The sequence below is a fragment of the Cyprinodon tularosa genome, unplaced genomic scaffold, assembly GCF_016077235.1.
Source record: "Cyprinodon tularosa strain WSP-4 unplaced genomic scaffold, ASM1607723v1 ctg797, whole genome shotgun sequence".
Taxonomy (NCBI): domain Eukaryota; kingdom Metazoa; phylum Chordata; class Actinopteri; order Cyprinodontiformes; family Cyprinodontidae; genus Cyprinodon; species Cyprinodon tularosa.
In genome coordinates, this window is record NW_024039559.1 from 432,348 (window position 1) to 458,770 (window position 26,423).

At 38.5% G+C, this 26,423-nt stretch overlaps 1 protein-coding gene and 1 non-coding gene across 5 annotated transcripts in view; both read left to right on the forward strand.

Annotated features, from left to right (window-relative positions):
- The window catches only part of ano8a (anoctamin 8a), a 49,303-nt gene extending 22,932 nt beyond the window's left edge, over positions 1-26,371 (forward strand). For 2 of the 4 annotated variants that reach the window (XM_038271248.1, XM_038271251.1), the window contains 10 exons: positions 4,284-4,436; positions 6,598-6,724; positions 6,820-6,875; positions 6,968-7,042; positions 11,787-12,284; positions 13,353-13,529; positions 13,615-13,806; positions 13,891-14,022; positions 14,184-14,294; positions 25,018-26,371. In XM_038271248.1, the coding sequence (XP_038127176.1) occupies positions 4,284-4,436; positions 6,598-6,724; positions 6,820-6,875; positions 6,968-7,042; positions 11,787-12,284; positions 13,353-13,529; positions 13,615-13,806; positions 13,891-14,022; positions 14,184-14,294; positions 25,018-25,659 (2,163 nt within the window). In that variant the 3' untranslated portion in view covers positions 25,660-26,371. The remainder of the gene's footprint in view (positions 1-4,283; positions 4,437-6,597; positions 6,725-6,819; positions 6,876-6,967; positions 7,043-11,786; positions 12,285-13,352; positions 13,530-13,614; positions 13,807-13,890; positions 14,023-14,183; positions 14,295-25,017) is intronic. The other 2 variants (XM_038271249.1, XM_038271250.1) reach the window with 2 other exon arrangements.
- trnak-cuu lies at positions 1,648-1,720 on the forward strand. The gene has a single exon. It is a non-coding gene; the product is annotated as a tRNA-Lys (tRNA).
- Positions 26,372-26,423: the final 52 nt, after the last annotated feature.

A 26,423-nucleotide genomic window follows, 5' to 3' on the forward strand; every position in this document is an offset into this window, starting at 1 on the left:
TTTCTTCTTTTTTTTGCAGATTTTAGTTTTAATTTTTTTTTTTTCAAATATTCTCCATTTCAGACCGAGTTTTGTGAGTTGCATTTTTTTTATTCAAAATGCGGTTTACAGATCACAAATCCAATTGCAGTCTAATACAGAATACTAGTGTTGTTGCTAACTTCCATGCAGACCAGTAGAAATGCGTCTTCACTCTTCACATTCTCTCCAGAGAGAATTTGATCTGAAAAAACAGAATTTGAAAAGATAAATTAATAAAACTAAGTTAGAAAATGAGTAGAAGAAAATAACAGTTAAAACAATAAAATCTAAAAAAAATTATCTGAGAAAACAGCAAAGTTTCTCTTTTTTTTAGTAAGAAGTTTTTTCATTTTTAGTACAAAATTCCTTATTCTTCAAAAAAAAACGTTTTCATTTCATTTCTAAATTTTCCTTTTAAATTTTCATTTTATTTGCAACAATTTACTCCATAGAGTTGTAGACCTTTCAGTGAAATAGTTTTCCCGTCTCTTCTTCTTCTTCTCGTGTTTTATGGCGAATGGCAAAGTAGTTAAATTGAATTACCGCCACCAATGGATAAGAAGTGAAATGAGGAAACAGGAAAAGAAGACTCACCCCCAGAAAAAATAATAATAATAATTTTTGTATATAATTCGTCCTCATAATTACTAATTTGTCTTTATGCTTATGTCACTGTGCCAGTTTCTGATGGTCCTACTCGTTTTCCTATCATACTCTCTACCATTTTCCAGTTTAATCTCTCACTTCAAGATACTTTTCTGCAGCTTTCACTAATATTTAAAAAAAATTCTGTTTTCTTTGTCGTCTGAGCACTATAATTGATTACTTCTACCATAAATAGTATAAAATCCTTCTTTGTAACAGACTTCTGCAATTTTGGGACATTGCTCCAGAGGTTTTGCACTTTTCATTTGCTGAACTCTTGGTTTGGGTTTTTCTGACTGGGATGGGATCCTTTTGCAGCTTCAGCATCACTTTTTCTGAGCTCCGATTTCACTTTTCTGATCTCTTTGGATCTTTTGCTCACTTCACAACCGCGATAAGCAGCAGTATGTTCTCCACCACAGTTACAGCATCAAATCTTTACTTCTTTAACATATTTTCCATATTCATGCTCTCCAGCACACCTTCCACATCGTTGTCCTTACATACAGCTGCTATGTGACCAAATTTTTGGCATTTAAACATCTCAGGGGCCGAGGATTGGATATTTGGACACAGTAGCTCATATATCCAAGGAAAACTTTACTCTGTCAACGCTCTTCTTGAACTTTGATCAACACTGATAAGCTGTCACACCTCTCTCCATTTCTTGCCGTTTTTAACCGTTTGTCTTCTTTTACTTTTGCTCCACTTATGTTTTCTAGAATCTTTTGTCACTTTTAGAGGCGCGCCTCCAATTAGTCCCCTGCTGATCCTTTTGTTCTCCAGCAAACTGCTCTGAGCTCTTTGTTTTCCTGTCCCTGATGAGCTTCACTCCTCTAGTTTAGTTTATCAGCAGGAAGTAGGAACCATGTGCTCTGAAAGCAGGGGGGAGGGGCGGCTCATGGCTTGCACCGCATGTGGAGAAGCTGAGCTCAGGGAGGGGCTGAGATCATTAAGACTATCACAGGCTGGTGTTTCCAAGCCCGGCTAGCTCAGTCGGTAGAGCATGAGACTCTTAATCTCAGGGTCGTGGGTTCGAGCCCCACGTTGGGCGCAGCTTTTTGTAAAGTTAAATAGAGCTCACACTGCAGTTCTCACAAGAGACATAGTTGATTGATTGACTTTTGATCTCACAGTGGAGAAATGTATTCGTTACATCAGCTCAAATAGTCAAACAAGAACAATGTGCCAACCAAAGAAAAAGATGCATATCTATACTGTGCGTCCACATATAAGTTTTTTTTTTTATATATTAGTATCATTATACAGGGTTATTGCATAGGGTGTTACATGGGTATTTATATAGATGGATATTTATATTTATTTATAGTTATTAGGGATGCACGATATTGGGATTTTGGCCGATATCCGATATGCCGATATTTTAAAACTCATGTAGCCGATAACTGATATCGATGTTAAAGCTGGACAGAAATAAGTAGTCATTGAAAATAGCAGTTTTGTTATCCATTTCTGACTCTTTGAAAAATAATATACTCAAATATATTTTCATATGCTGATATCAAATAGATTTTTAAAAACGCAGTATCGATCTATTTTACTTTCAGAATCTGGTGAAATTTTATCGTTCTGTTACAAACTCTCGTGATATTTTGCAAATTCTTGTGAGATTTTGTTAGTAAAATAGATCGATACCGCGTCAATATATCAACATATAAAAATTTTGTGAATTTTCAGGGGATTTCGTAGCATAATGATGACATATAGCAATATTTCATTAGTAAAAGAGATTGATATGGTGTTTTTAAATGGCAATATATCAGCATATGAAGATATTGGGATATTTTAATGTATCAATATTTTTTCCCTCGTCTTTAGAAGTTTTTAAGTCTGTAAAAAATAAGTTTTTGAGGAAGAGGAAGAAGTAGTATTTTTTTTTTTTTTTTTAGACTTTAGAAACTCAGAAGCTGATCAAATATCGGGTTAAATATCGGTGGGGTGGCCGATGTCCGATATTCAGTTTTAAAGCCGATACCGATAGGGGGCCGATTATATCGTGCATCCCTAATAGTTATTGTATAGGGTATCAAATAGTAATTGCAGATTATACATCGTATAAGTTATTGCCATTGTAGTATCGCCAGGGGTGGATTTAGGAAATTTGGGGCCCTAGGCAAAAACAGGCATCTACAGATAGAGAAATGTTAATAGAATAGACATCCATTATCTGTTCTAGGTTGTGTCCCTCTCTTCTTGTCCCTTTTCTTCTTGTTTTCCTCTCTATGTTTTATACTCAGCTGACTTTTCATGCTGTCTCTAAAGGAATGAAAGATTTTTTCCAAGCACTAAGCTCACTTAGCTGATTGCTCCTTCCTGTGTTTCCAAAAAGGCCAAAGTAAATAACCCAGTCCTTCTTTTCACTGTAGACCAGCCATGATCTGCTTATCTGTTCTCCATTTTTCATTTGGATGAAATAATAGCTGCATGAATCATGACAGCAGACAAGATAGAGGAGAGCAGGAGGCGGGGTTACCAATCTACTCGCTCTGGAGAGCAGAGTTCGCTGCTTTTAGATGTTGTTGCCTAAAGGCTGATTTATACTCAGAAACCAGGTCGTCTGCATTTGTGTCGCAGTTAACACAGATGTGCTTCTGCAGACACTCTGCTGCACCTCTTCAAAATTGTAGGTGACCGCAGACAGGAGGCCTCTGGTTGGTCAAATCTACATCCGCTCTACACTATGTGTATTTCCTGTTTGGTTCCTTACTGGCTTGTTTTGTTTGTATGACCGGCATTGTGGAAAACGACTGGTAAAGATGGAACAGCTGCAAGACCGAGGTGCGTGAGAACGCTGGGACCCTTTTTCCACCTGGATCTCCGCCCTTTTCGCCCTCATGTCCCTCCATTGTCTGGCAAACTTGCGCCCACTTCCGCACCACCTCAGCCTTATCTAGACCCACAGCTAGTTCATGATTGTCCCTCTTGTCTTGTGGTGTGGATTAAACATTTTCAATTCAACATTGGGCATAAATTAAAAAATATCTGCAACAAGCCCACTGCGACACACTTCTGGGGGAGGATAACCAGCCCTAAAGTCTCCAGGAGCAGAAAAAAGTCGCTAGATTTGAAGCTTTTTTTAAATCAAAGTGCTAGAGGCGTCTGAAAAGTGGCTAAATATAGCGACTAAAGCGCTAAGTTGGCAACACTGCTCTTTGCATGGTTTGTTTTCAAATGGTTTGCTGCTGTCTGTTGGACCTTTCTGAACATGTGCAGCAAATGGACTGATCCAATATGGTGGACACTGAAGGGGGGGGGGGGCTGAGACATACTTAATATTATAAGCGTACTGAAGGCATTTTAGCCATTTATTCTTATCAAAAACATAATTAATGTGCAGAAATAGGGAATAGTTGTATTAACCATACATGTAAACAGAGTTTTATGGGGCCCCCAGGAACATGGGGCCCTAGGGAACTGCCTAGAATTGCCTGATGGTAAATCAACCCCTGAGTGTTGCATTGTAGAATCTGGTTGCAGCAGAATCAGATTGAACTTGGTCTGCATGGTGCTAATTTAAAGATAAAGTGCAGGCAGTTTGTGTTCTGTCTGCTGAGATATTAGCTGCTCTGTTCCTGATCCAGATTTTTTCTCCACAGGGAGTGAAGCGCTGCAGTCCCATAACCGGCTGTGAGGAGTTCTACTACCCTCCCTGGAAGAGAGCTCTGTTCAGATGGCTGGTCAGCCTGCCCGTCTGCCTGCTCTGTCTTTGCTTCGTCTTCCTCGCCATGCTCCTCTGTCTTCAGCTGCAGGTCTCAGTCCGTCCTGTTACGCTACGTTCACACCGGACACGCTTTGGGCAGCAAAAAAAGCTTCTATTGTTACATTTTAGAAGCTTGTAAATATCAGGGTCAGACGCACCTAAGGCCATCTTTGACGCTCCTGAAGCAATCCCAGTAAAATGTGTCCAGATGCGCAGTCGATAAAAAGTACTTTTAATATGTTTTTAAGTGAGAAAGTCCACCTGAAAACATCATCTGTGCAGAGAGTTCATCCAGATTACCATCCTGCCTTCAAATATTGCGGTCGCCCACACACTGGTGATGCGCTGTCACTGGGAATCCCCACTGGGGGTTTTCCCTGCTGTTGGTGGTGACTGGAAGTAGATGTTAGCGTTTTTCAGGTATGTGGTCCAAACTGCAGAATCCAGAATAATAAAAGCGAACATATTTTTCTGGCAGGTTTCGACATTTTAAGTTCATTTAGGCGTTAATAAACTGTTTCAGAGGAGTGATAATAGCGCTCTGCATCAGCAGTGCTGTGTCTGACTCCCTGCCAGCTCCCAGATCAGCTTCTCTGATTGGTTGATGTAGCACGTCGAGCAGCAAACATAAAATTTTTCCAACTTTAGCATCTGCTGCTTGTGAAGCGCGTCACACGCCTCAGATGCATCACGATGCGATGCTCCTGCTGCTCTAGAAGCACTGCAGGACCTTTTGTTGCACCTTGATGCATCACCTATTGACTTTGCATGTAAATTAGCTACTAGATAAATGTGATTGGTGTTTTATTAAGAAGGTGGGATTGTTGTGGTGGAAGGTTTGCAAGCAAGTTTGGTTGTGTCCAGTTTGTCAGACACATTGCTGCTAACCAGTTAGCAACTTAAATTGGTGACTAAAGGACAGATTATACTTCTGCAACCGCACCCATCAAATGTCGCTTGGGTCTGGTCGCGAACCAGTTTTGCTGGTATGCTTCTGCATCGTCGGTCTGGAATTTCTAGGGATGCACAGCAGTTTCCCGCCAAAGCGCAAGGGGGAGCCTATTTGACAACTTGCAAGAACTTCGGCAGATAGTCACGAGAATTTTGGCGGCGGCGGGAATGTTTATCTTCCAAAACAACAATGGCAAAATGTCTGCAAGATAACATGGTTATGGAGATGGATCTATAGTTGCTAGACATCGAAGAGGAACATGTTGAAGCGCGTCACACGCCTCAGATGCATCACGATGCGCTGCTCCTGCTGCTCTAGAAGCGCTGCAGGACCTTTTGTTGCACCTTGATGCGCGTCAACATTTGACTTTGCATGTAAACAAGCTGCTTTTTCTGCGATGTGAACGTAGCATTAAAAATAAACAATAAACATTTACACTTTCAGGGCATTAATTAAACGTAAAAATGTATTACGTTTCACCTCGTAGATCTGGGCATACACTGTACGAATTTTTGCCCTTTTCGGGTCGATTCTCCAGTCGTGCGAGAATTTTTCCGATCGGGCCGAGTTTCAACCTCATCGTGCATCGTGTAGTATACAGGGGTAACGATGGGCGATCAGCTTCTCACAACCACCTCCCGATCAGAAATCGTAAGTTCGGGAGAAAATCAAACGTGTGAAATTCAGTCGGCCGTCGTGAGGTGTTCGTGGACAAATCCAACAGAGCCGATTTACCAGAACCTCAAGCACTGTGCATGTGCAAACAAGGGAGTTCTTCTTCTTCCAGATTGACGAGTCCAACCAGCACCATCTCTCTCCGCTCAGTCCAACATTTGGTTTTTGGACGTACAGTGTGGCCAGGTAGATCGCATCAGAGCGTCGGGTCGCACAGTGTGAGAAAGAAACATCGTGAGCTGTGAACTTTTTTAACCCTGCGGTTTCGTCGTACACTTTGACTTGTAGCTTAGTGCAGCGATTAAAAATATCGCACAGTCTATGCCCGGCTTTAAGGTCCCACATATGTTCATATTCAGATACAGTTACTTGCAAAAAGTATATTTCCCTTGAGTTTTATATGAAAGACTGACAAAAGGATTGAGGAAAACTTGAGGAATGTTTTTCTATTTTACCACTGAAAAGTTAAAAAGGGTCGACCAGTGAATTTGGATTTCCCTGACAGTGAAAGCAAGTGACTTCTGTAGGTCCATTATCCCTCAGTATTCCCGATTCTAGGATTTTGTACTTTTTGACTTTGCAGGAAGTGGTGATGGAGATTCAGGAGCTGCCTGGTATCACCAGGTTCATCCCTAAGATCCTCCTGGCCGTCACCGTAACTGTGTGCGATGAGGTGTATAAGAAGATTGCCTACTGGCTCAATGACATGGGTAGGAAACCAGCAGGGGGGGAGTTAAGTCGGATCAAATTGAGATTCTTCTTGAGAAACCTTTTTGTCCCTAACGGTTTACCTTTGTCCACCCAGAGAACTACAGGCTTAAGAGTGCCTATGAGAACAATCTGATCATCAAGATGGTTTTCGTAAGTTCCCCTGATATTCTTTTTATTTGTGGTTAATTGGAGGCCATTTTATTTTCTATTTCCTCTCATGTTTTTCTTGTTTTTTTTTACAGTTTGAATTCATCAATTCGTACCTCAGTCTTTTCTACATCGGATTTTACCTCAAGGACATGGAGCGACTAAAGGAGGTAAGAACCTTTATCACAAACACTTTGAAGGAAAGCTTTAAAGTCGTAGGGAAGCGGCTGTTCCAACCATTTCTTCCGAATTCTCCCGAGTGATGGACAGCTTTACACGAGTGAATAAAATGAATGTGATTGGTCTTTTATCAAAAGGGTGGGATTGTTGTGGTGGAAGGTTCGCAAGCAAGTTTGGTTGTGGCCAGTTTGTCAGACACATGGCTGCTAACCAGTTAGCAACTTAGTGCTAGTAGGTTCCTATGGGAAGTTACATTGGGACCAGGTAGCACTAAATTGGTGACTAAAGGGCAAATTATACTTCTGCAACCACACACATTAAATGTTGCTTGGGTCTGGTTGCGAACCATTCCTAGAACTATTCCTAGAAACATTCCTAGAACTATTCCTAGAAACATTCCTAGAACCATTCCTAGAAATATTCCTAGAAATATTGCTAGAAATATTCCTAGAACTATTCCTAGAAACATTCCTAGGAATATTTCTAGAAACATTCCTAGAAATATTCCTAGTAACATTCCTAGAAATATTCCAAGAACAATTTCTAGAAATGTTCCTAGAAACATTCCTAGAACTTTTCCTAGAAATATTATTAGAAACATTCCTAGAACCATTCCTAGAAATATTCCTAGATCTATCTCTAGCAAGAACTATTCCTAGAAATATTCCTACAACTATTCCTAGAAACATTCCTAGAACTATTCATAGAACTATTCCCAGAAATATTCCTAGAACTTTTCCTAGAAATATTAGAACCATTCCTAGAAATATTCCTAGATCTATCTCTAGCAAGAACTATTCCTAGAAACATTCCTAGAACTATTCCTAGAAACATTCCTAGAACTATTCCTAGAAACATTCCTAGAACCATTCCTAGAAACATTCCTAGAACTATTCCTAGAAACATTCCTAGAACTATTCCTAGAAACATTCCTAGAACCATTCCTAGAAATATTCCTAGATCTATCTCTAGCAAGAACTATTCCTAGAAATATTCCTACAACTATTCCTAGAAACATTCCTAGAACTATTCCTAGAACTATTCCCAGAAATATTCCTAGAAACATTCCCAGAAATATTCCTAGAAACGTTCCTAGAAATATTCCTACAGCTATTCCTAGAAACATTCCTAGAACTATTCCTAGAAACATTCCTAGGACTATTTCTAGAAACATTCCTAGAAATATTCCTAGTAACATTCCTAGAAACATTCCAAGAACAATTTCTAGAAATATTCCTAGAAACATCCCTAGAACTATTCCTAGAAACATTCCTAGAACTATTCGTAGAACTATTCCTAGAAACATTCCTAGAAACATTCCTAGAACTATTCCTAGAAACATTCCTAGAACCATTCCTAGAAACATTCCTAGAACTATTCCTAGAAACATTCCTAGAACTATTCCTAGAAAAATTCCTAGAACTATTCCTAGAAACATTCCTAGAACCATTCCTAGAAATATTCCTAGATCTATCTCTAGCAAGAACTATTCCTAGAAACATTCCTAGAACTATTCCGAGAAACATTCCTAGGACTATTTCTAGAAACATTCCTAGAACCATTCCTAGAAATATTCCTAGATCTATCTCTAGCAAGAACCATTCCTAGAAATATTCCCAGAACCTTTCCTATAAATATTCCAGGAACTATTCCTAGAAATATTCCAAGAACTATTCCTAGAACCATTCCTAGAAACATTCCTAGAAATATTCCTAGAAACATTCCTAGAACTATTCCTAGAAACATTCCTAGGACTATTTCTAGAAACATTCCTAGTACTATTCCTAGAAACATTCCTAGAACCATTCCTAGAAACATTCCTAGAACTATTCCTAGAAACATTCCTAGAACTATTCCTAGAAACATTCCTAGAACCATTCCTAGAAATCTTCCTAGATCTATCTCTAGCAAGAACTATTCCTAGAAATATTCCTACAACTATTCCTAGAAACATTCCTAGAACTATTCCTAGAACTATTCCGAGAAATATTCCTAGAAACATTCCCAGAAACGTTCCTAAAAAACATTCCTACAGCTATTCCTAGAAACATTCCTAGAACTATTCCGAGAAACATTCCTAGGACTATTTCTAGAAACATTCCTAGAAATATTCCTAGTAACATTCCTAGAAACATTCCAAGAACAATTTCTAGAAATATTCCTAGAAACATCCCTAGAACTATTCCTAGAAACATTCCTAGAACTATTCGTAGAACTATTCCTAGAAACATTCCTAGAAACATTCCTAGAACTATTCCTAGAAACATTCCTAGAACTATTCCTAGAAACATTCCTAGAACCATTCCTAGAAATATTCCTAGATCTATCTCTAGCAAGAACTATTCCTATAAATATTCCTACAACTATTCCTAGAAACATTCCTAGAACTATTCCTAGAACTATTCCCAGAAATATTCCTAGAAACATTCCCAGAAATATTCCTAGAAACGTTCCTAGAAACATTCCTACAGCTATTCCTAGAAACATTCCTAGAACTATTCCTAGAAACATTCCTAGGACTGTTTCTAGAAACATGCCTAGAAACATTCCTACAGCTATTCCTAGAAACATTCCTAGAACTATTCCTAGAAACATTCCTAGAACCATTCCTAGAAATATTCCTAGATCTATCTCTAGCAAGAACTATTCCTAGAAATATTCCTACAACTATTCCTAGAAACATTCCTAGAAATATTCCTAGAAACATCCCTAGAACTATTCCTAGAAACATTCCTAGAACTATTCGTAGAACTATTCCTAGAAACATTCCTAGAAATATTCCTAGAAACATTCCTAGACACATTCCTAGAAATATTCCTAGAAACATTCCTAGAAACATTCCTAGAAACATTCCAAGAACTACTCCTAGAAACATTCCTAGATCTATTCCTAGAAACATTCCTCGAAAAATTCCTAAAAACATTCCTAGAACTATTCCTAGAAATATTCCAAGAAACATTCCTAGAACTATTCCTAGAAATATTCCTAGATCTATCTCTAGCAAGAACTATTCCTAATATGTCTAAAAACATTCCCAGAAATATTCCTAGAAATATTCCCAGAACTATTCCTAGAAACGTTCCTAGAAACATTCCTACAGCTATTCCTAGAAACATTCCTAGAACTATTCCTAGAAACATTCCTAGGACTGTTTCTAGAAACATTCCTAGAAACATTCCTAGAACTATTCCTAGAAACATTCCTAGAACTATTCCTAGAAACATTCCTAGAACCATTCCTAGAAATATTCCTAGATCTATCTCTAGCAAGAACTATTCCTAGAAATATTCCTACAACTATTCCTAGAAACATTCCTACAAATATTCCTAGAAACATCCCTAGAACTATTCCTAGAAACATTCCTAGAACTATTCGTAGAACTATTCCTAGAAACATTCCTAGACACATTCCTAGAAATATTCCTAGAAACATTCCTAGAAACATTCCAAGAACTATTCCTAGAAACATTCCTAGAAATATTCATAGATCTATTCCTAGAAACATTCCTCGAAAAATTCTTAAAAACATTCCTAGAACTATTCCTAGAAATATTCCAAGAAACATTCCTAGAACTATTCCTAGAAATATTCCTAGATCTATCTCTAGCAAGAACTATTCCTAATATGTCTAAAAACATTCCTAGAACGATTCCTAGAAATATTCCCAGAACCATTCCTAGAAATATTCCAGGAACTATTCCTAGAAATATTCCAAGAACTATTCCTAGAACCATTCATGGAACTATTCCTAGAAATATTCCTAGAAAAATTCCTAGAACTATTCCTAGAAATATTCCTAGAACTATTCCTAGAAATATTCCAAGAACTATTCCTAGAAACATTCCTAGGACTATTTCTAGAAACATTCCTAGAAATATTCCTAGTACTATTCCTAGAAACATTCCTAGAACCATTCCTAGAAACATTCCTAGAACTATTCCTAGAAACATTCCTAGAACTATTCCTAGAACTATTCCCAGAAATATTCCTAGAAACATTCCCAGAAATATTCCTAGAAACGTTCCTAGAAACATTCCTACAGCTATTCCTAGAAACATTCCTAGAACTATTCCCAGAAACATTCCTAGGACTATTTCTAGAAACATTCCTAGAAATATTCCTAGTAACATTCCTAGAAACATTCCAAGAACAATTTCTAGAAATATTCCTAGAAACATCCCTAGAACTATTCCTAGAAACATTCCTAGAACTATTCGTAGAACTATTCCTATAAACATTCCTAGAAATATTCCTAGAAACATTCCTAGACACATTCCTAGAAATATTCCTAGAAACATTCCTAGAACTATTCCTAGAAATATTCCAAGAAACATTCCTAGTAACATTCCTAGAAATATTCCTAGAAACTTTCCTAGAAACATTCCTATAACTGTTCCTAGGATGGAGTCACAGCATATGATTTACTATGACTCTAAAGCTGAACACAGACATTTGTTTTATGCAAAGCATTGTGTTTACAAATTGAGAGTAAATGACACAGACGAATGTTGGATATGAATTCAGCTCATTGCAAGGGAATGTCAATCTTCCATACAGGCTCATCCAGGAGAAGAAAATCTAACAAAGTCACTGACTGGATGCAATCAGCTGGTTTTCCTTAGATAGAAAACTTTCTAAAGAGAAATAACGTGTTGTGAATTCATGCTATAGAAATAAACTGAATTTGATTAAAGTGGATGAAAACAGGTTATAACGTGTGTTTTTTTTCTTTCAGATGCTGGCCACTCTGCTGATTTTCCGCCAGTTCCTGCAAAACATCAAAGAAGTCCTTCAGCCATATCTCTATGAACAAAGCAAGCTCGGTGTCTTCACCCCAAAGGTGCTATGGGAGCTCCTTCAGGCCATCATTCTCAAATATGGCCGCCTGGCACTGGGGAAGGCACAGGCCTCCATGACTTCCTACTCCTTTTTGAGTCCCAGAGAAATGTCAAGCAGCCATGCTGCAGGCTGCAGCCAGGAGCAGAGGAGAAGAGGGGATCTGAAAGCTGGATTCAGGTTCTCAGAGGAGGAGTGGGACATGAGTGACAGCGTTATAAAGCAGAGGAAAGTCAGCTTCACCGAGAAGGTGGACTACAAGAACGTGAAGACAGAGACGCGGGCTGTGGAGGACAGTTTCCTGGAGGACAGTCCTACTATGGTGGAGGATGGGATGGATCCCTCAAGCATTTTTGACAGCTGTGATGAAGACAGCGACTGTGAATCCTTGTCTCAGGTCAGCAGCATTTATTATCCAGCTTTTTTTTCTATTTCAACATTAATAAAATCAAAGTGTCTTGTCTGGTAATTTGGCTATAAGAATAATTGTCTTGTTGCCAAAAAAAGCCCAAAAGATTTTGATTTCTCAAGCGGAGCAGTTCGGCTATCGCCATCCTGTTGATTTATGCATCTAAATAGCTTTATTATAATTAATGCTGGGAGTATTATAGATTATATGGACACTAAATTTTTTTCTTTTATTTCGTAGATTTTTATTTTTTTCAGATTTTATATTCCACATTTAATTTTTTTCTAATTGTAATTTTCCCTTTTTTTATACATATATCATTTTTATAATTTTATTTTAAATTCTTGTTTTGTTTTTTTTTTTCAAGATTTTATTTTTTTTTCAAGTAAAATATTTTTCTAATTTCATATGCCAAATTTTTTTTATTTTTTTTTATTTTCCACATTTATTTATTTTTTTTTCCCTTTTTTTTTATAAATGCTCTTTAATTTTTCTTTTTTCTACAGACTTCATTTTAATTGTTTTATCTTTAATTCTTGTTTTGGATTTTGGTTTCCAGATTAAATTTTTTTTTTCCAAGTTAAATATTTTTCTTATTTTATATGCCACATTTTTTTTTTAGATTTTATTTCCCACATTTCATTATTTTTTTCCCAATTTTTTTATAAATGCTCTTTAATTTTTCTTTTTTTTACAGAATTCATTTTCATTGTTTTATTTTTAATTCTTGTTTTGGATTTTGGTTTCCAGATTTTTTTTTTTACCAAGTAAATTTTTTTTTTTCTAATTTCATATTCCACATTTTTTTTACATTTTATTTTATAAATTTATGTTTTCAATATTTTTTCATATTTAATTGTTCCATATTTTTTGGGAGACTGAGTTTTTCAAACAGCATTAATTTGAAATCCCATGTTCCGCTGCACTTTATGGTTGTCCGTGTGCAGACCGATAGAAATGAGTCGGCTCTGTGTGGAAGTGAGCAACAATCTAGAAAATAAAATCTATGACGTGTTCCTTTCAAGAGCTCTCAGTCACCAGCAGTGTGTTTAACAGGAGAGCAGGGAGAACGTCAGTTTTTCCTCTTCCAAAGAATCCGACTCTTTCTGTCAGCGGAGAAGAAACGTAGGAGCGGGGAAGGATGATAAGAAATCTTGGATGGATCCACCAGAAGAACCCAAAACTGTCGCCATGACCCAGGCTGAGATTGAGAGCTGCATGCAGACATATGAGGTACCGCCTCCACAGCGTTTCTCAGAAATCCCACGTTTGTCGCAGTGGAACGAAGTTTTAGCGTTGTGTCGTCCGATGTGATCAGGGAACCCTGCAGGACTACCAGGAGATGTTCATCCAGTTCGGCTACGTGGTCCTCTTCTCCTCGGCCTTTCCCCTGGCGGCCATCTGCGCTCTGATCAACAACATTATCGAGATCCGCAGCGACGCCCTGAAGCTCTGCACCGGCCTTCAGAGACCGTTCGGACAGAGGGTAGAGAACATCGGACAGTGGCAGGTTGGCAGCTTACAAGAAACATCCGTTATGCCTTTCAGGCGCCTCCATCTCAACTGCCTGTTTGACCTTTTCTCTCGCCAACAGACGGCGATGGAGGCCATGGGGTTGATTGCTATCATAGTGAACTGCTACCTGATTGGTCAATGTGGGCAGCTTCAGCGCCTGTTCCCATGGCTGAGCCCTGAAATGACCATCATCTCCATCGTCCTACTGGAGGTATTTATTGCACGCTTTCATCAACAGGAAGGTGCTGTGAGACGTTTAATGGCGTGCACTAGACTTTTTGACCCATCCAAGTTCAGAATGTGTAAAGCGAATGTCTCTGTACTCTGACGTCCTGCGTTGTTTGTCCCTCTGTGGTCTCTGTGGGTTTTCAGCACTTTGCAATCCTCCTAAAGTACGTCATCCATGTCGCCATCCCTGATATCCCTGGCTGGGTAGCAGACGAGATGGCCAAGCTAGAGTACCGACGAAGGGAAGCTTTCAAGGTATAAAGCCATGTCATAGCTTGAAAGACCTTCGGCCAACATGAGGCCTGCTGTTGGCTGCAGATTTGGGTGGTTTGTGTTGGTCTCTTGCTCTCCATCAACCTGAACTGTCTCCTGGTCTGTGGTCATTTTCTGTGCTTCACATATCTGTGTTGCTGTGAAATGTCAGAGGAGAATAAATGTTAATATTAAAGAAAGATAAACTGAATTACAATGAAGAAAAGTTTGTTTTTTAAAGATGATTTCAAAAATAAAAGCTATTCCATTGAGAGAAGTTCGGTCAGCAAGGAATAATCAATTGATCGTTATTTATACCTAAAACTAATACATTTCCGATGATTTAATTTATTTAGTTCTAATCAGTAGAAAAAAAGTCTGGGAGTGGCCATTTTTGCCCAAATATAATAACCCCTCCCCCCTGCCATCTTCCAGCAGTGACGTCACGGTGCGGTTAGCCTAGCGCCATTCTCCCCGCTTTACAAGCTAAATCAATGGGAACTACTAGACACATCTGCAATCAACAACAATTATTGAAGATTTCCAGAGGACTTCACCATTGAAATTCACCAGAGCTATAGTGAAACTGACAATGCCTGGCCAGAGAAAAAACAGGTAATATGTAGCCATCATTTGGAAGAAGAATGGCTTGCAAACCTTTCGCCACAACAATCCCGCCCCCTTGATAATGGACCAATCACATTCACTTTATTCACTGGTGTAAAGTCGTGCACCACTCGGGATAATTTAGAAATGTAACGGTTGGAACAGCCGCTTCATTGCGAATTTTGGCTGATCCCATTTCGAAAATCTAAATAATTCAAATTTGGATCAGTATAGATCAAGTTTCAAAATATGATAAAACCCAAAATTATTAAAACAGCTTACAGATTTAGATTTAAAGAGATTCACCTTTAATTTAACATGTTAACCTAAATATGTTGTAATTTTCCAAATAACTTAAAGGAAAAGTCCGGTTAGCAAGGATTAATCAATGGATTGTTATTTATACGTCAAAAACTAATTTGTTCGCAGTGATTTAATGAATTTAGCGTCATCAGTAAAAAAAAATAAAAACAATAATTTTCATGGCAATCACTGAGTCTGGGAGCGGCCATTTTTGCCCAAATATAGTAGCCCCTCCCTCCTGCCATCTTCCAGCAGTGACGTCACGGTGCGGTAAGCCTAGCGCCATTCTCCCCGCTTTCCAAACTAAATCAATGGGAACTACTAGACACATCTGCAATCAACAACAATTATTGAAGATTTCCAGAGGACTTCACCATTGAAATTCACCAGAGCTATAGTGAAACTGACAATGCCCACGTGCATGGCAGCTGGATGCTGGAATACATCGGGTAAAAGTGAAAAAAAAAAGAGTTATTCCACCTTTCTGATTCCTGATCCTCCACGGACGGGTTGGTCGTTGGATCGCCAACTTGAAGAGGGAGGATTTGCCATCGAACTTCTGGCCAGAGAAAAACCCGTAATATGTAGCCAACATTTGGAAGAAGAATGTTTTCAAGATGACTTGGATAATAGCGCGTTGTGACAAACACCAGATACAGCACTGGGACTTGATCAACAGACGATACCGCACCGTGACGTCACTAACCAGTAGGTGGCAGTAGTGTTCTTTGACAAACATGGATGCCTCCAGTAAAGCACATTCACATGAAAATTACTCTGAATTGAAAACACTTATTTATTGAAAAGGATGGAATAATTTCATATTTAAAGAATTTTCAGAAGTTCGAATTCTGAATATGGCCGGACTTTTCCTTTAAGGCCGATGCCGGTACCAATTATTTTAGTTCAGTATAACAGTCAGTGGACATTTAAGTGTTTTTTTGTTTGTTTTTAAACTAAATCCATGTATAAGTTCCTCATTAGTTTTTATATTTGAGACCAATCAAAAAGTACCATTAATCTTTGAATCCAGCGTTTCCCTACTACATTGCACATAAAGAGAACAGATAACAAACAATGTAAATTAATTTGCGTTCCACATTTACATGTTGGCCCTACTGTAGAAGGCGGCAGTTTTTTGGCTGATTCAGCAAAGCGAGAGCGCCATCACCCCTTCGAAGAACGTGAAGCGAAATTCGCAGGAGTTAAAATATCTGAACCTTTGCTTACATTAGTGTCGCTGAAACCAATCATGACCAGATGTGGCACTGAGCTAGAATGAAGGAGGCAGCAGACAACTTTTTTTTGCTCAAAATGGAAGATAGAGGTAAAAATGATGACAAAGCGTGAAGCAGGGAACGCCCTTAAGAGGTGTGTAGATTACTTTTAAAGGGACAGTGTGTAAGATTTGTCTCCATCTAGTGGTGTCCTAAGTGAATGACAGACTGGTGATTCTGCGTAAAGTGCGTGATACCTACTACAGTGGGGACTGGTTGGAAATGGACGGTTTCCTGCGTGATTCCTGTGTGATTCCCACGTGAATCACGTTGTATTTCCTGAGGCCAGTTTTTTTATTTCAAAAAGAACTGCAATGTACCCGGACAACCACCAGGTGGCGCTTGGGACCTCTGCCGTGCTGAGGGTGACGTTTGTGGGCCTGCAGTCAACTGAAAAGCAGGTTTATTTGGGATCTTGGTGTGATACTGTGCTATTTTATTTTGTTTTTGATTAAAATAAAGTTAATGAATTAATTTAACATAAGATTATGCAGTCAAGTGACTGCATAATCTTATTTTATGAAAATGGTTGCGTAGTTATAGATACACCTCCGATCTTATCTGAGAACTGTTATTTCTATTTATCTGCATCGCTATTATTTAATGAAAAATAAAATTAATTAAGTTGGAGCCGGGGATACGGACTGTAGCGCAACCAGAGAAAGGCGACAGAGACAGTGCTGCGGCTGGTGATGTTGAAATTAAAATCATATCCAAAGTTGATTCCTCATTAAGATAAGCCAAAGTTATTCAAAAGGGTATGTAAGAAAATAGGTTTTCTTTAGTTTTGTAAAATATAAGTGCCGTTGAAAGCTTTGTTTTTGTGTGTTACTTTCTTGCCGTGCAATACGTGACACCCTGCTACTTGACCAGACTGGGAGGGCTGTCACGTGTTGCGAACTTATAGCGCAGTGGTTAAGCTGAGTGGTCTCCAGATCAACAGCTCGTGGGTTCAATCCCAACTGTGGCCGAGTTGCCTTAAATGTTTTTTTTTTTTTTACAAAGCATCTTAATGCACCTTTTTCCTCCCTGTTTGCACCTCCAGTAACTTCTATGCCAATATGTGACGAGTGAATTTCTCCGCTGTGAGATCAATAAAGCTCATCTAATCACATCTACTCCAATCTAAATAAATAAATAAATATACACATGTTCAATAAATAAATAAGCATTCAATTAATTACCCCCAATAAATGGTGAAATGATATGTTCTCATAATAAATCATTTATTTAAAAAATGCTGTTATGTTCCTTTTTTTTAATTCCTTTTAAAATGCTTAACTATTTTTATTCTTTTATTTTCTTTCAAAAAATCACTAGATAACCACAAAAAAAAAAAAAAAATCTGTAAATGAATTGTCTTGACAAATAAAAACATTTAGAAAATTTAAAAACTGTAAAATAATAGGAAATAAAATATGACTAGAAAGGATTCACAAAAAACTGAATTTTAAGTATTAAAAATTTAAATATATAAATGTTAAAGTATTGCAATTGTTTCCAAATTAATTTTTCTTTGCACCAACCAAAGGGGAAAAAATAGAAAAAAAGCATCTGAATTTTCTTTTTTTTTTTTTTTTTTTTTTTTTGTGGGTATCTGCTGCGGACATACTGTAAGTGGACTGGTCATGTTATTGTCCGACTGATGTGTGGGTTATACAGGCCAAACATCTTCCCTTGCCAACCCAAATAATGAAATCCGTTTTTTTTTTTTTTTTTTATCTTGACGAAAACCAGAAATATGGTCTGCCTGCATTCATCAACAACTTATGTTTGTGAGACCCCCTACCCCTCAGGACCCCCGCCTAATCAATGCAAAAAATAACGACAAATGGCTTTAGCAGGTTATTCAGAGTTGACGCGGTACTTTGCAGACAACTTACTCTCTTGTTCTCTGACAATAGAATTCAACCACCACCATTTACAGAGACCCCCTCCCCCTCACAGCTCAACTTTGTGGTTTCAATACTGCAGCGAAAGTTTCCTGATATGGGGAAGAGCAGTGGCGGCTGGTGAAAAATATTTTTGGTGGGGCTGATATAGCCTAGTGTATGTCTCCAACTAATCCGGAATAAGAATTCAAATAAACAATTGGACAATACATACAATTTAACAGTAATGATTTAATTTACTATATAATAACAGTAACAGTGATGATTTGGGTCACTGTGACGGGGTTCTTTGGCCTCCAAGAATCCAGTCTCAGTCGGGTTACCGGTGTTGGTGATTTATTGAGCTCAAAAACTCAAAACAGGGTGCAAAAGAAACTAAACATACAAGATACTCTGGGCCTCAGCCTCCCTCCAGTTACCAGCAATGTAACAAAGAAACAGAAAACAAAAATTGCCGCTTTTCTTCCCACAGCCCTCATTAAATAGTTTAAGCCCCTCACATCAGGCTCTCTTATTTCTGATTTCTTCTCATTAATCAGTTTTGTCCATATATTACCTCCACAAACAATCGATGTACAAAAACAAATAATTTTTACAACTTAATTCTTTTACACAGATTCATTGACTTATTCAATTACACCAAACTGGGTTTGAACCCAGCAAAGACGCAGCCAGACTGAAGATGACAAGTCCCCGTAGCATAAACACGTACACACCCACACCCACACACACACACACACACACACACACACACCCCCCCCACACACACACACGGCTAACCCCACTGAAATATTAAGTGTGCACCCTCAATACGCCAGCAGGTAACCAGGAACAGCTTGTGTGTTTTAAGTTCATGGAGCTACTGGTCTCAGCGCGAGTGTATTGGTCCTCACAAACACAGTATAACAGGAATGTGTGTGTGGTGCGCAAAGTTAGAGAGGTTGTTTTAAGCGACGAGGTGGATTCGTCACAGTCACAATAACCATGACATGAAATGTTCATATCCTACAACAGGGATATTCTTCTGGCAAACGGGTAGATAAATAAGGATCTCACCGAATTTGGTGGAAGCTGCATCTCGCTCGTTACATTCGCCATCTTCCCTCTAATTGTCTGCACCTGCGCTTGGGTGCAGAAGCCTGTTAAAGCGCAGTATTTTCAGCGCCCCAATACCATAAAGTTCCGAGACGCTGATTGGCCATTAAATTCACCTAGCAATAGTACATGATTGACAGATTCTCTGCAAATGTGGGTCAGTCTGATAAGCGCCCCCAGAACAGAGACGGTAGGAGTCTGTCTGTGGAAATCCACAAATTAATGACAGTAGATAGGGAAATGTAGTTTATATAATTTGTTTTGCTTATATGTACACAGTCTAGAGAGTAAAACTGACATTTATGAGTTAATTTCTAAAAATATATTTTACGTTTCTCTCTTCTTATCAGGGAGGGCGGTGCCCCAGCGCCCCCTATGGGCCGGCCGCCACTGGGGAAGAGTGACTTGAAGGACTGCATTGATAAGATCAACGAATTTCTCCGTACAACACGCAAATCATCCCAACGACTCTCAATGTAAACCTGTTCAGTATTCATCACAATAAACACATTTTCCCACATGCTCTTTTCCCACTTTGTGTTGTTTTAAAATCTAATCTGAAATATAGAAATAGAAATTATAGAAACAAAATGTTTCACAGCAGTTTTTTCAGGAACAGAATCAGGTTTATTGACATTGTCAGAGAAGGAGTTCACAAACTAAGGATTTTTTTATGGTACAATCGGTGCTCCCTATTTTATTTTTAAACTCGCTGCTTCTGCATCAAAAGCGATGTTGATGAGTGGAAAAAAACCCCACCTGGTCTCCTTACCAAAGGGAGCACCGCACATTTCAAGGGATAAAAAGACGTTTATGTGCGCTTATAGTCGTGAAAATACGGTAAATTCTAACACTATCCATTCACAAAAATATAAATCCTACGGGAATGCCGGGGCCCCGGGCTGCAGCCCCGGTAAGCCCCTGCTAAAATTCGTCCCAGACCTGGATATACGGTATAGATATTGCTTATATATTGCCACAGTGTTTAGATATTTTTATAATTCTATTTACCCTTATATGTGTCATCTTGCACGATTGTACCATAAAAAAATCCCTAGTTTGTGAACTCCTTCTCTGACAATGTCAATAAACCTGATTCTGTTCCTGAAAAAACTGCTGTGAAACATTTTGTTTCTATAATTTCTATTTCTATATTTCAGATTAGATTTTAAAACAACACAAAGTGGGAAAAGAGCATGTGGGAAAATGTGTTTATTGTGATGAATACTGAACAGGTTTACATTGAGAGTCGTTGGGATGATTTGCGTGTTGTACGGAGAAATTCGTTGATCTTATAAATGCAGTCCTTCAAGTCACTCTTCCCCATATCAGGAAACTTTCGCTGCAGTGTTGAAACCACAAAGTTGAGCTGTGAGGGGGAGGGGGTCTCTGTAAATGGTGGTGGTTGAATTCTATTGTCAGAGAACAAGAGAGTAAGTTGTCTGCAAAGTACCGCGTCAACTCTGAATAACCTGCTAAAGCCATTTGTCGTTATTTTTTGCATTGATTAGGCGGGGGTCCTGAGGGGTAGGGGGTCTCACAAACATAAGTTGTTGATGAATGCAGGCAGACCATATTTCTGGTTTTCGTCAAGATAAAAAAAAAACAAAAAAAAACGGATTTCATTATTTGGGTTGGCAAGGGAAGATGTTTGGCCTGTATAACCCACACATCAGTCGGACAATAACATGACCAGTCCACTTACAGTATGTCCGCAGCAGATACCCACAAAAAAAAAAAAAAAAAGAAAAAAAAAAAAAAAAGAAAATTCAGATGCTTTTTTTCTATTTTTTCCCCTTTGGTTGGTGCAAAGAAAAATTAATTTGGAAACAATTGCAATACTTTAACATTTATATATTTAATTTTTTAATACTTAAAATTCAGTTTTTTGTGAATCCTTTCTAGTCATATTTTATTTCCTATTATTTTACAGTTTTTAAATTTTCTAAATGTTTTTATTTGTCAAGACAATTCATTTACAGATTTTTTTTTTTTTTTTTGTGGTTATCTAGTGATTTTTTGAAAGAAAATAAAAGAATAAAAATAGTTAAGCATTTTAAAAGGAATTAAAAAAAAGGAACATAACAGCATTTTTTAAATAAATGATTTATTATGAGAACATATCATTTCACCATTTATTGGGGGTAATTAATTGAATGCTTATTTATTTATTGAACATGTGTATATTTATTTATTTATTTAGATTGGAGTAGATGTGATTAGATGAGCTTTATTGATCTCACAGCGGAGAAATTCACTCGTCACATATTGGCATAGAAGTTACTGGAGGTGCAAACAGGGAGGAAAAAGGTGCATTAAGATGCTTTGTAAAAAAAAAAAAACATTTAAGGCAACTCGGCCACAGTTGGGATTGAACCCACGAGCTGTTGATCTAGAGACCACTCAGCTTAACCACTGCGCTATAAGTTCGCAACACGTGACAGCCCTCCCAGTCTGGTCAAGTAGCAGGGTGTCACGTATTGCACGGCAAGAAAGTAACACACAAAAACAAAGCTTTCAACGGCACTTATATTTTACAAAACTAAAGAAAATATATTTTCTTACATACCCTTTTGAATAACTTTGGCTTATCTTAATGAGGAATCAACTTTGGATATGATTTTAATTTCAACATCACCAGCCGCAGCACTGCCTCTGTCGCCTTTCTCTGGTTGCGCTACAGTCCGTATCCCCGGCTCCAACTTAATTAATTTTATTTTTCATTAAATAATAGCGATGCAGATAAATAGAAATAACAGTTCTCAGATAAGATCGGAGGTGTATCTATAACTACTATCAATCTATCTATAAATATTTTCATGAAATAAGATTATGCAGTCCCAATGTTAAATTAATTCATTAACTTTATTTTAATCAAAAACAAAATAAAATAGAACAATATCACACCAAGATCCCCAATAAACCTGCTTTTCAGTTGACTGCAGGCCCACAAACTTACAGACACGGTGTCTCTGACTAAAGGAGCTGGTCAGCTCCTCTTTTTATACAGGCTCATGCGTGAATGTCCAACGAATAACTCCAATTGTTGTTTCAAAAATAGAAAACCTGGTTTCATTACTTTACATTCTAACTTTCATTACTTTATAAAAAAGCAATAATAATTATAATAATAAAAAAAAAAAAAACATTTAAGGCAATTTGGCCACAGCTGGGATTGAACCCACAGTCTATTGAACCAAAGACCACTCAGCTTAACCTCTGCGCTATAAACTCGCAATCCGTGACACCGCTTCCAGTCTGCTACTCGACCTATGTAATTCTGACTCATGGGACGCCGAAATGGAGTCAGACTGCCACCTAGTGGCTATAGTAGTCACATGTTTTTCACACAATACGTGAAACACGCGGAGCGTGAGTGAAGTGTCCATTTCCAATCAGCGCCCACTGTACGTAAGCTGCATAGTGACATTCTTCTCTGTCTGAATGGCGTCGGCATATCAACCTCTGTCACCATTGTCGAGTCAGCTAAAATAAAGGATCAAACACTGTAAACATTTCTCTGAAAATGGGACGGAGAGAAGCATACGCTTGTTAGATGATCTGATTTCTGTTAGTAATAACCAGAGATGGGAAGTAACGAAGTACAAATACTTCGTTACTGTACTCAAGTAGATTTTTCTGATATTTTTACTTTACTACTTATTTTTATGGCGACTTTTTACTTCTACTCCTTACATTTTTACACAAATATCTGTACTTTCTACTCCTTACATTTTAAAAAATTGGCTCGTTACTTTAGTTTTGAATCATTTCAATGGAGTTACCGTTATTATTTTTCACGTCATCAATACCAAATTCAATCTAATTGGATGGGAATCTACGTTGTATTTGACGCACCACTACAAGATGAATCGACAGATTCGGCGGGATTCATTGGCGGCAAATCATTGCAGCTTGGTGGCGGTGGCGTTAGCATAGTAGCATGGACGACGAGATGATTGAAAATGAACACAACGGAGATCTAGTCCTATTGGCAGACATCCATTTAAAATGTAGGCAACGGCATGAAAAAAGTGGTTTCTACTTTTACTTTTATACTTTAAGTAAATTTACAAGCCTGTACTTTGTTACTTTTACTTGAGTAAAGAAGTTTAATCAGTACTTCCACTTTTACCTGAGTATTTTTTAACACAAGTATCTGTACTTTTACTCAAGTACGGAAAGTGAGTACTTTTGCCATCTCTGGTAATAACACCTGATAACTGTTACAACAAACCCATCCAGTAAAAACTAACAATCAAAGTATTTCCTCTGCTGGATGGAGAGAGCCGGTTTAGGTACCAGATATGCTTGGGTGGTCGGTAACGTTACGCTATATCAGAGGTCATGGATTAGCGGACCCACCTGCTGGCTAATCCGGACCCAACCTTTTTTAAAACATTTATAAATTACAGCATGTTGAGTGACGGCAGTGTCTAACTTCACTTGCGCCTCTTCTCCTGTTAATACGGTAAATCCCCCGGAGCGTCCGGCTCCAGGCTGCACGTGATCCAAATGAGCCAATGAGCTGTCAGTCTGGGTTGCTGCTGCTGCTACTTTTAGACCCAGCAGGCAAACCTGTGGCAAGCCGGGCGATGGGAAAGAAGGAGAAGACCATGAGAAAAAGAGAGCAGAGAAAGTGTGGACTGCTGGAAGAACTGCGGTGAACTGGTGAAAGAAAAGTGAAATGGCGTGCTCAAAGATGACCCTGCACATTTAGAGGATGTTTGGCTCAACCTGCTGCTGTGAAGCAGGATTCTCCACCATGAACAGAATCAACAATAAATCTGGATCCAGGCTCAAAATGAGCTCCTTGATATGTGCTTGAGAATGGCTTAGTCTCCATTTAAACCCAGGTTTAAAGCCTTGCAGGGCAGCCTAAAGCCCACTGCCAACATTAAGACAGAAAAAAGAAAGAAAATGACAAACAATCAGTTCAGGTGTTTGAGAAAATATGGGAATCAGGAAATTGTCTATAAACCAAACTGAACGATTCTTGTTCTCTACTTAAAAAAAACACTTTAGATTTAAATATGAAAGATTTTTCAATTTTTTTAAATATATATTTTTTATTTAAAAATCCAATGTATATCATGGATGCATAAAAACCTCATTTTATTTCAGTGTTAAATTCTGTTTAAAGTAACAGATTATAATTAAAAATGTCTCCGGACCTTTACTGGTGGATGATTTTCCTTATTTTAACCCCGCTGATTTTTAATTGGTTACTCCTGATATAATAATTATAAAGTAGAAATAAACTGAGGTCCTAAAAGAGATGACACTCAGTTCAGTTTTATTAAATATGTGAATCAGGAAATTGTCTATATACCAAACTGATTGTTGTTCTCTACATAAAAAACACCAAATTTTCTTTTTTTTTTCTTTTTCTTTTTTTTTTATTTAATAAACACCGCATTTTATTTCAGTGTAAAATTCTGTTTAAAGTAACAGATTATCATAAAAAATGTCTTCTTTACTGGTTGATGATTTTCTTTATTCAACCTATTGAATGGTGTTTTTTTTTCTACCACTAAATGTCTCTCCTTCCAGAAACATGAGCTACAGGCACAGCATCACTTCCAGCAGCAGCTCCGGCGGCGGCGGGAGGAAGAGGAGCTGCACCGTCAGGCCGAGCTGCAGGCCGAAGCTCGTCATGACGCCGACTACCACAAGGCGGACATGCAGCACCAGCACCACCACGACAAAACGCAGGGCAGCAAGCCAAAGCGGCCCAGCTCTCTGCTGGGGAACAACAACGTGATGAAGCTCAAACAGATCATTCCTCTTCAAGGGAAGTTCTCCTCCGGCACCTCGCGCTCACCGGCTCAGTCCCCAACGGGAGGCGAAGCGAAGCTCCCGGGATTTCTGAAGTTCTTAAAATCCCCCGATGTCAAAAAAGAAGCGGCGGCGGGGGCGACGCCTGGCTCAGCGGCGATGTCTTCGGCTCCCGCTGTTGGCCAGGAAAGGTCCCAATCCCCAAACAGAACATTCAGTCCAGGGAAGCTGTTCAGTTTCAGCAAATCGGAGGGTACGGTAGCGTGCGCTAACGGGACACAGCAGATGACGCAGGCTGCTCATCCTCAACCCCACAGGGCTGATTTACACACAACCACAGAGGAATTACCCTCCAGCGAGATAGATAAGGGAGAATCGAGACCACAGACTGATTTAGAGAACTCAAAAACTTCATAAATGTCACGTAATACATGGAGATAAATGTACAAATGACACCGCAACATTTAGAAGCACTGACACACCCGCCTGCTAAACCATGAGGACCACATGTAAACGTCAGCAGGTGTTCAGCTTTCAGTCTTGATGCAACTTTATAATCCGTGGCGCTGTCTCCATGTATAATTATCTAACTTCCATGTCAATAGCTGCACAGCGAGAGTGCGGCGTTCACTAGCGTCCGTTTAAAGCCGACGAACAAGACGACGTCCCGTCAGTGTCCCTATAAAGGCATTTTGATGGTCGGGTGAAAGAAACACAGCAGCAGTGTCTGGATGCATGATACCAAGTGCATGTAAGGCACTTTTTATTCTTTTCAGTTGCAGATGCACGTTTAAAAGCCATCGGATTCTCCTGCACTAGGTCAGAAATAGTCACCGTGACCATGAGGGAAAAAAAAAATCTATTTTTCCAATATTTAATTTTCTATGAATTTATTTTACTACATAAATCAGCCGATGTAACTCAAAAATAAATGTCCCTTGAGTTATTATCCATTAGAGAGATGATTAGTGGGATAAGAAGGCGCCAACTGTGAGGAACCATGCTTCACTTCAACACACAAAGGTGGGAGATGTGGCTTAAAAATCTGATCTCAGCTGTTTCCTACCAAATCTGTTCTGTTTTTTTGTTTTTCACTTATGTTTCATAATAAAAAATGACATGAAATGATCGATTTGAAAAACTAGCCTTTATTGCAATGATCTTCTCTGACACATGACCTT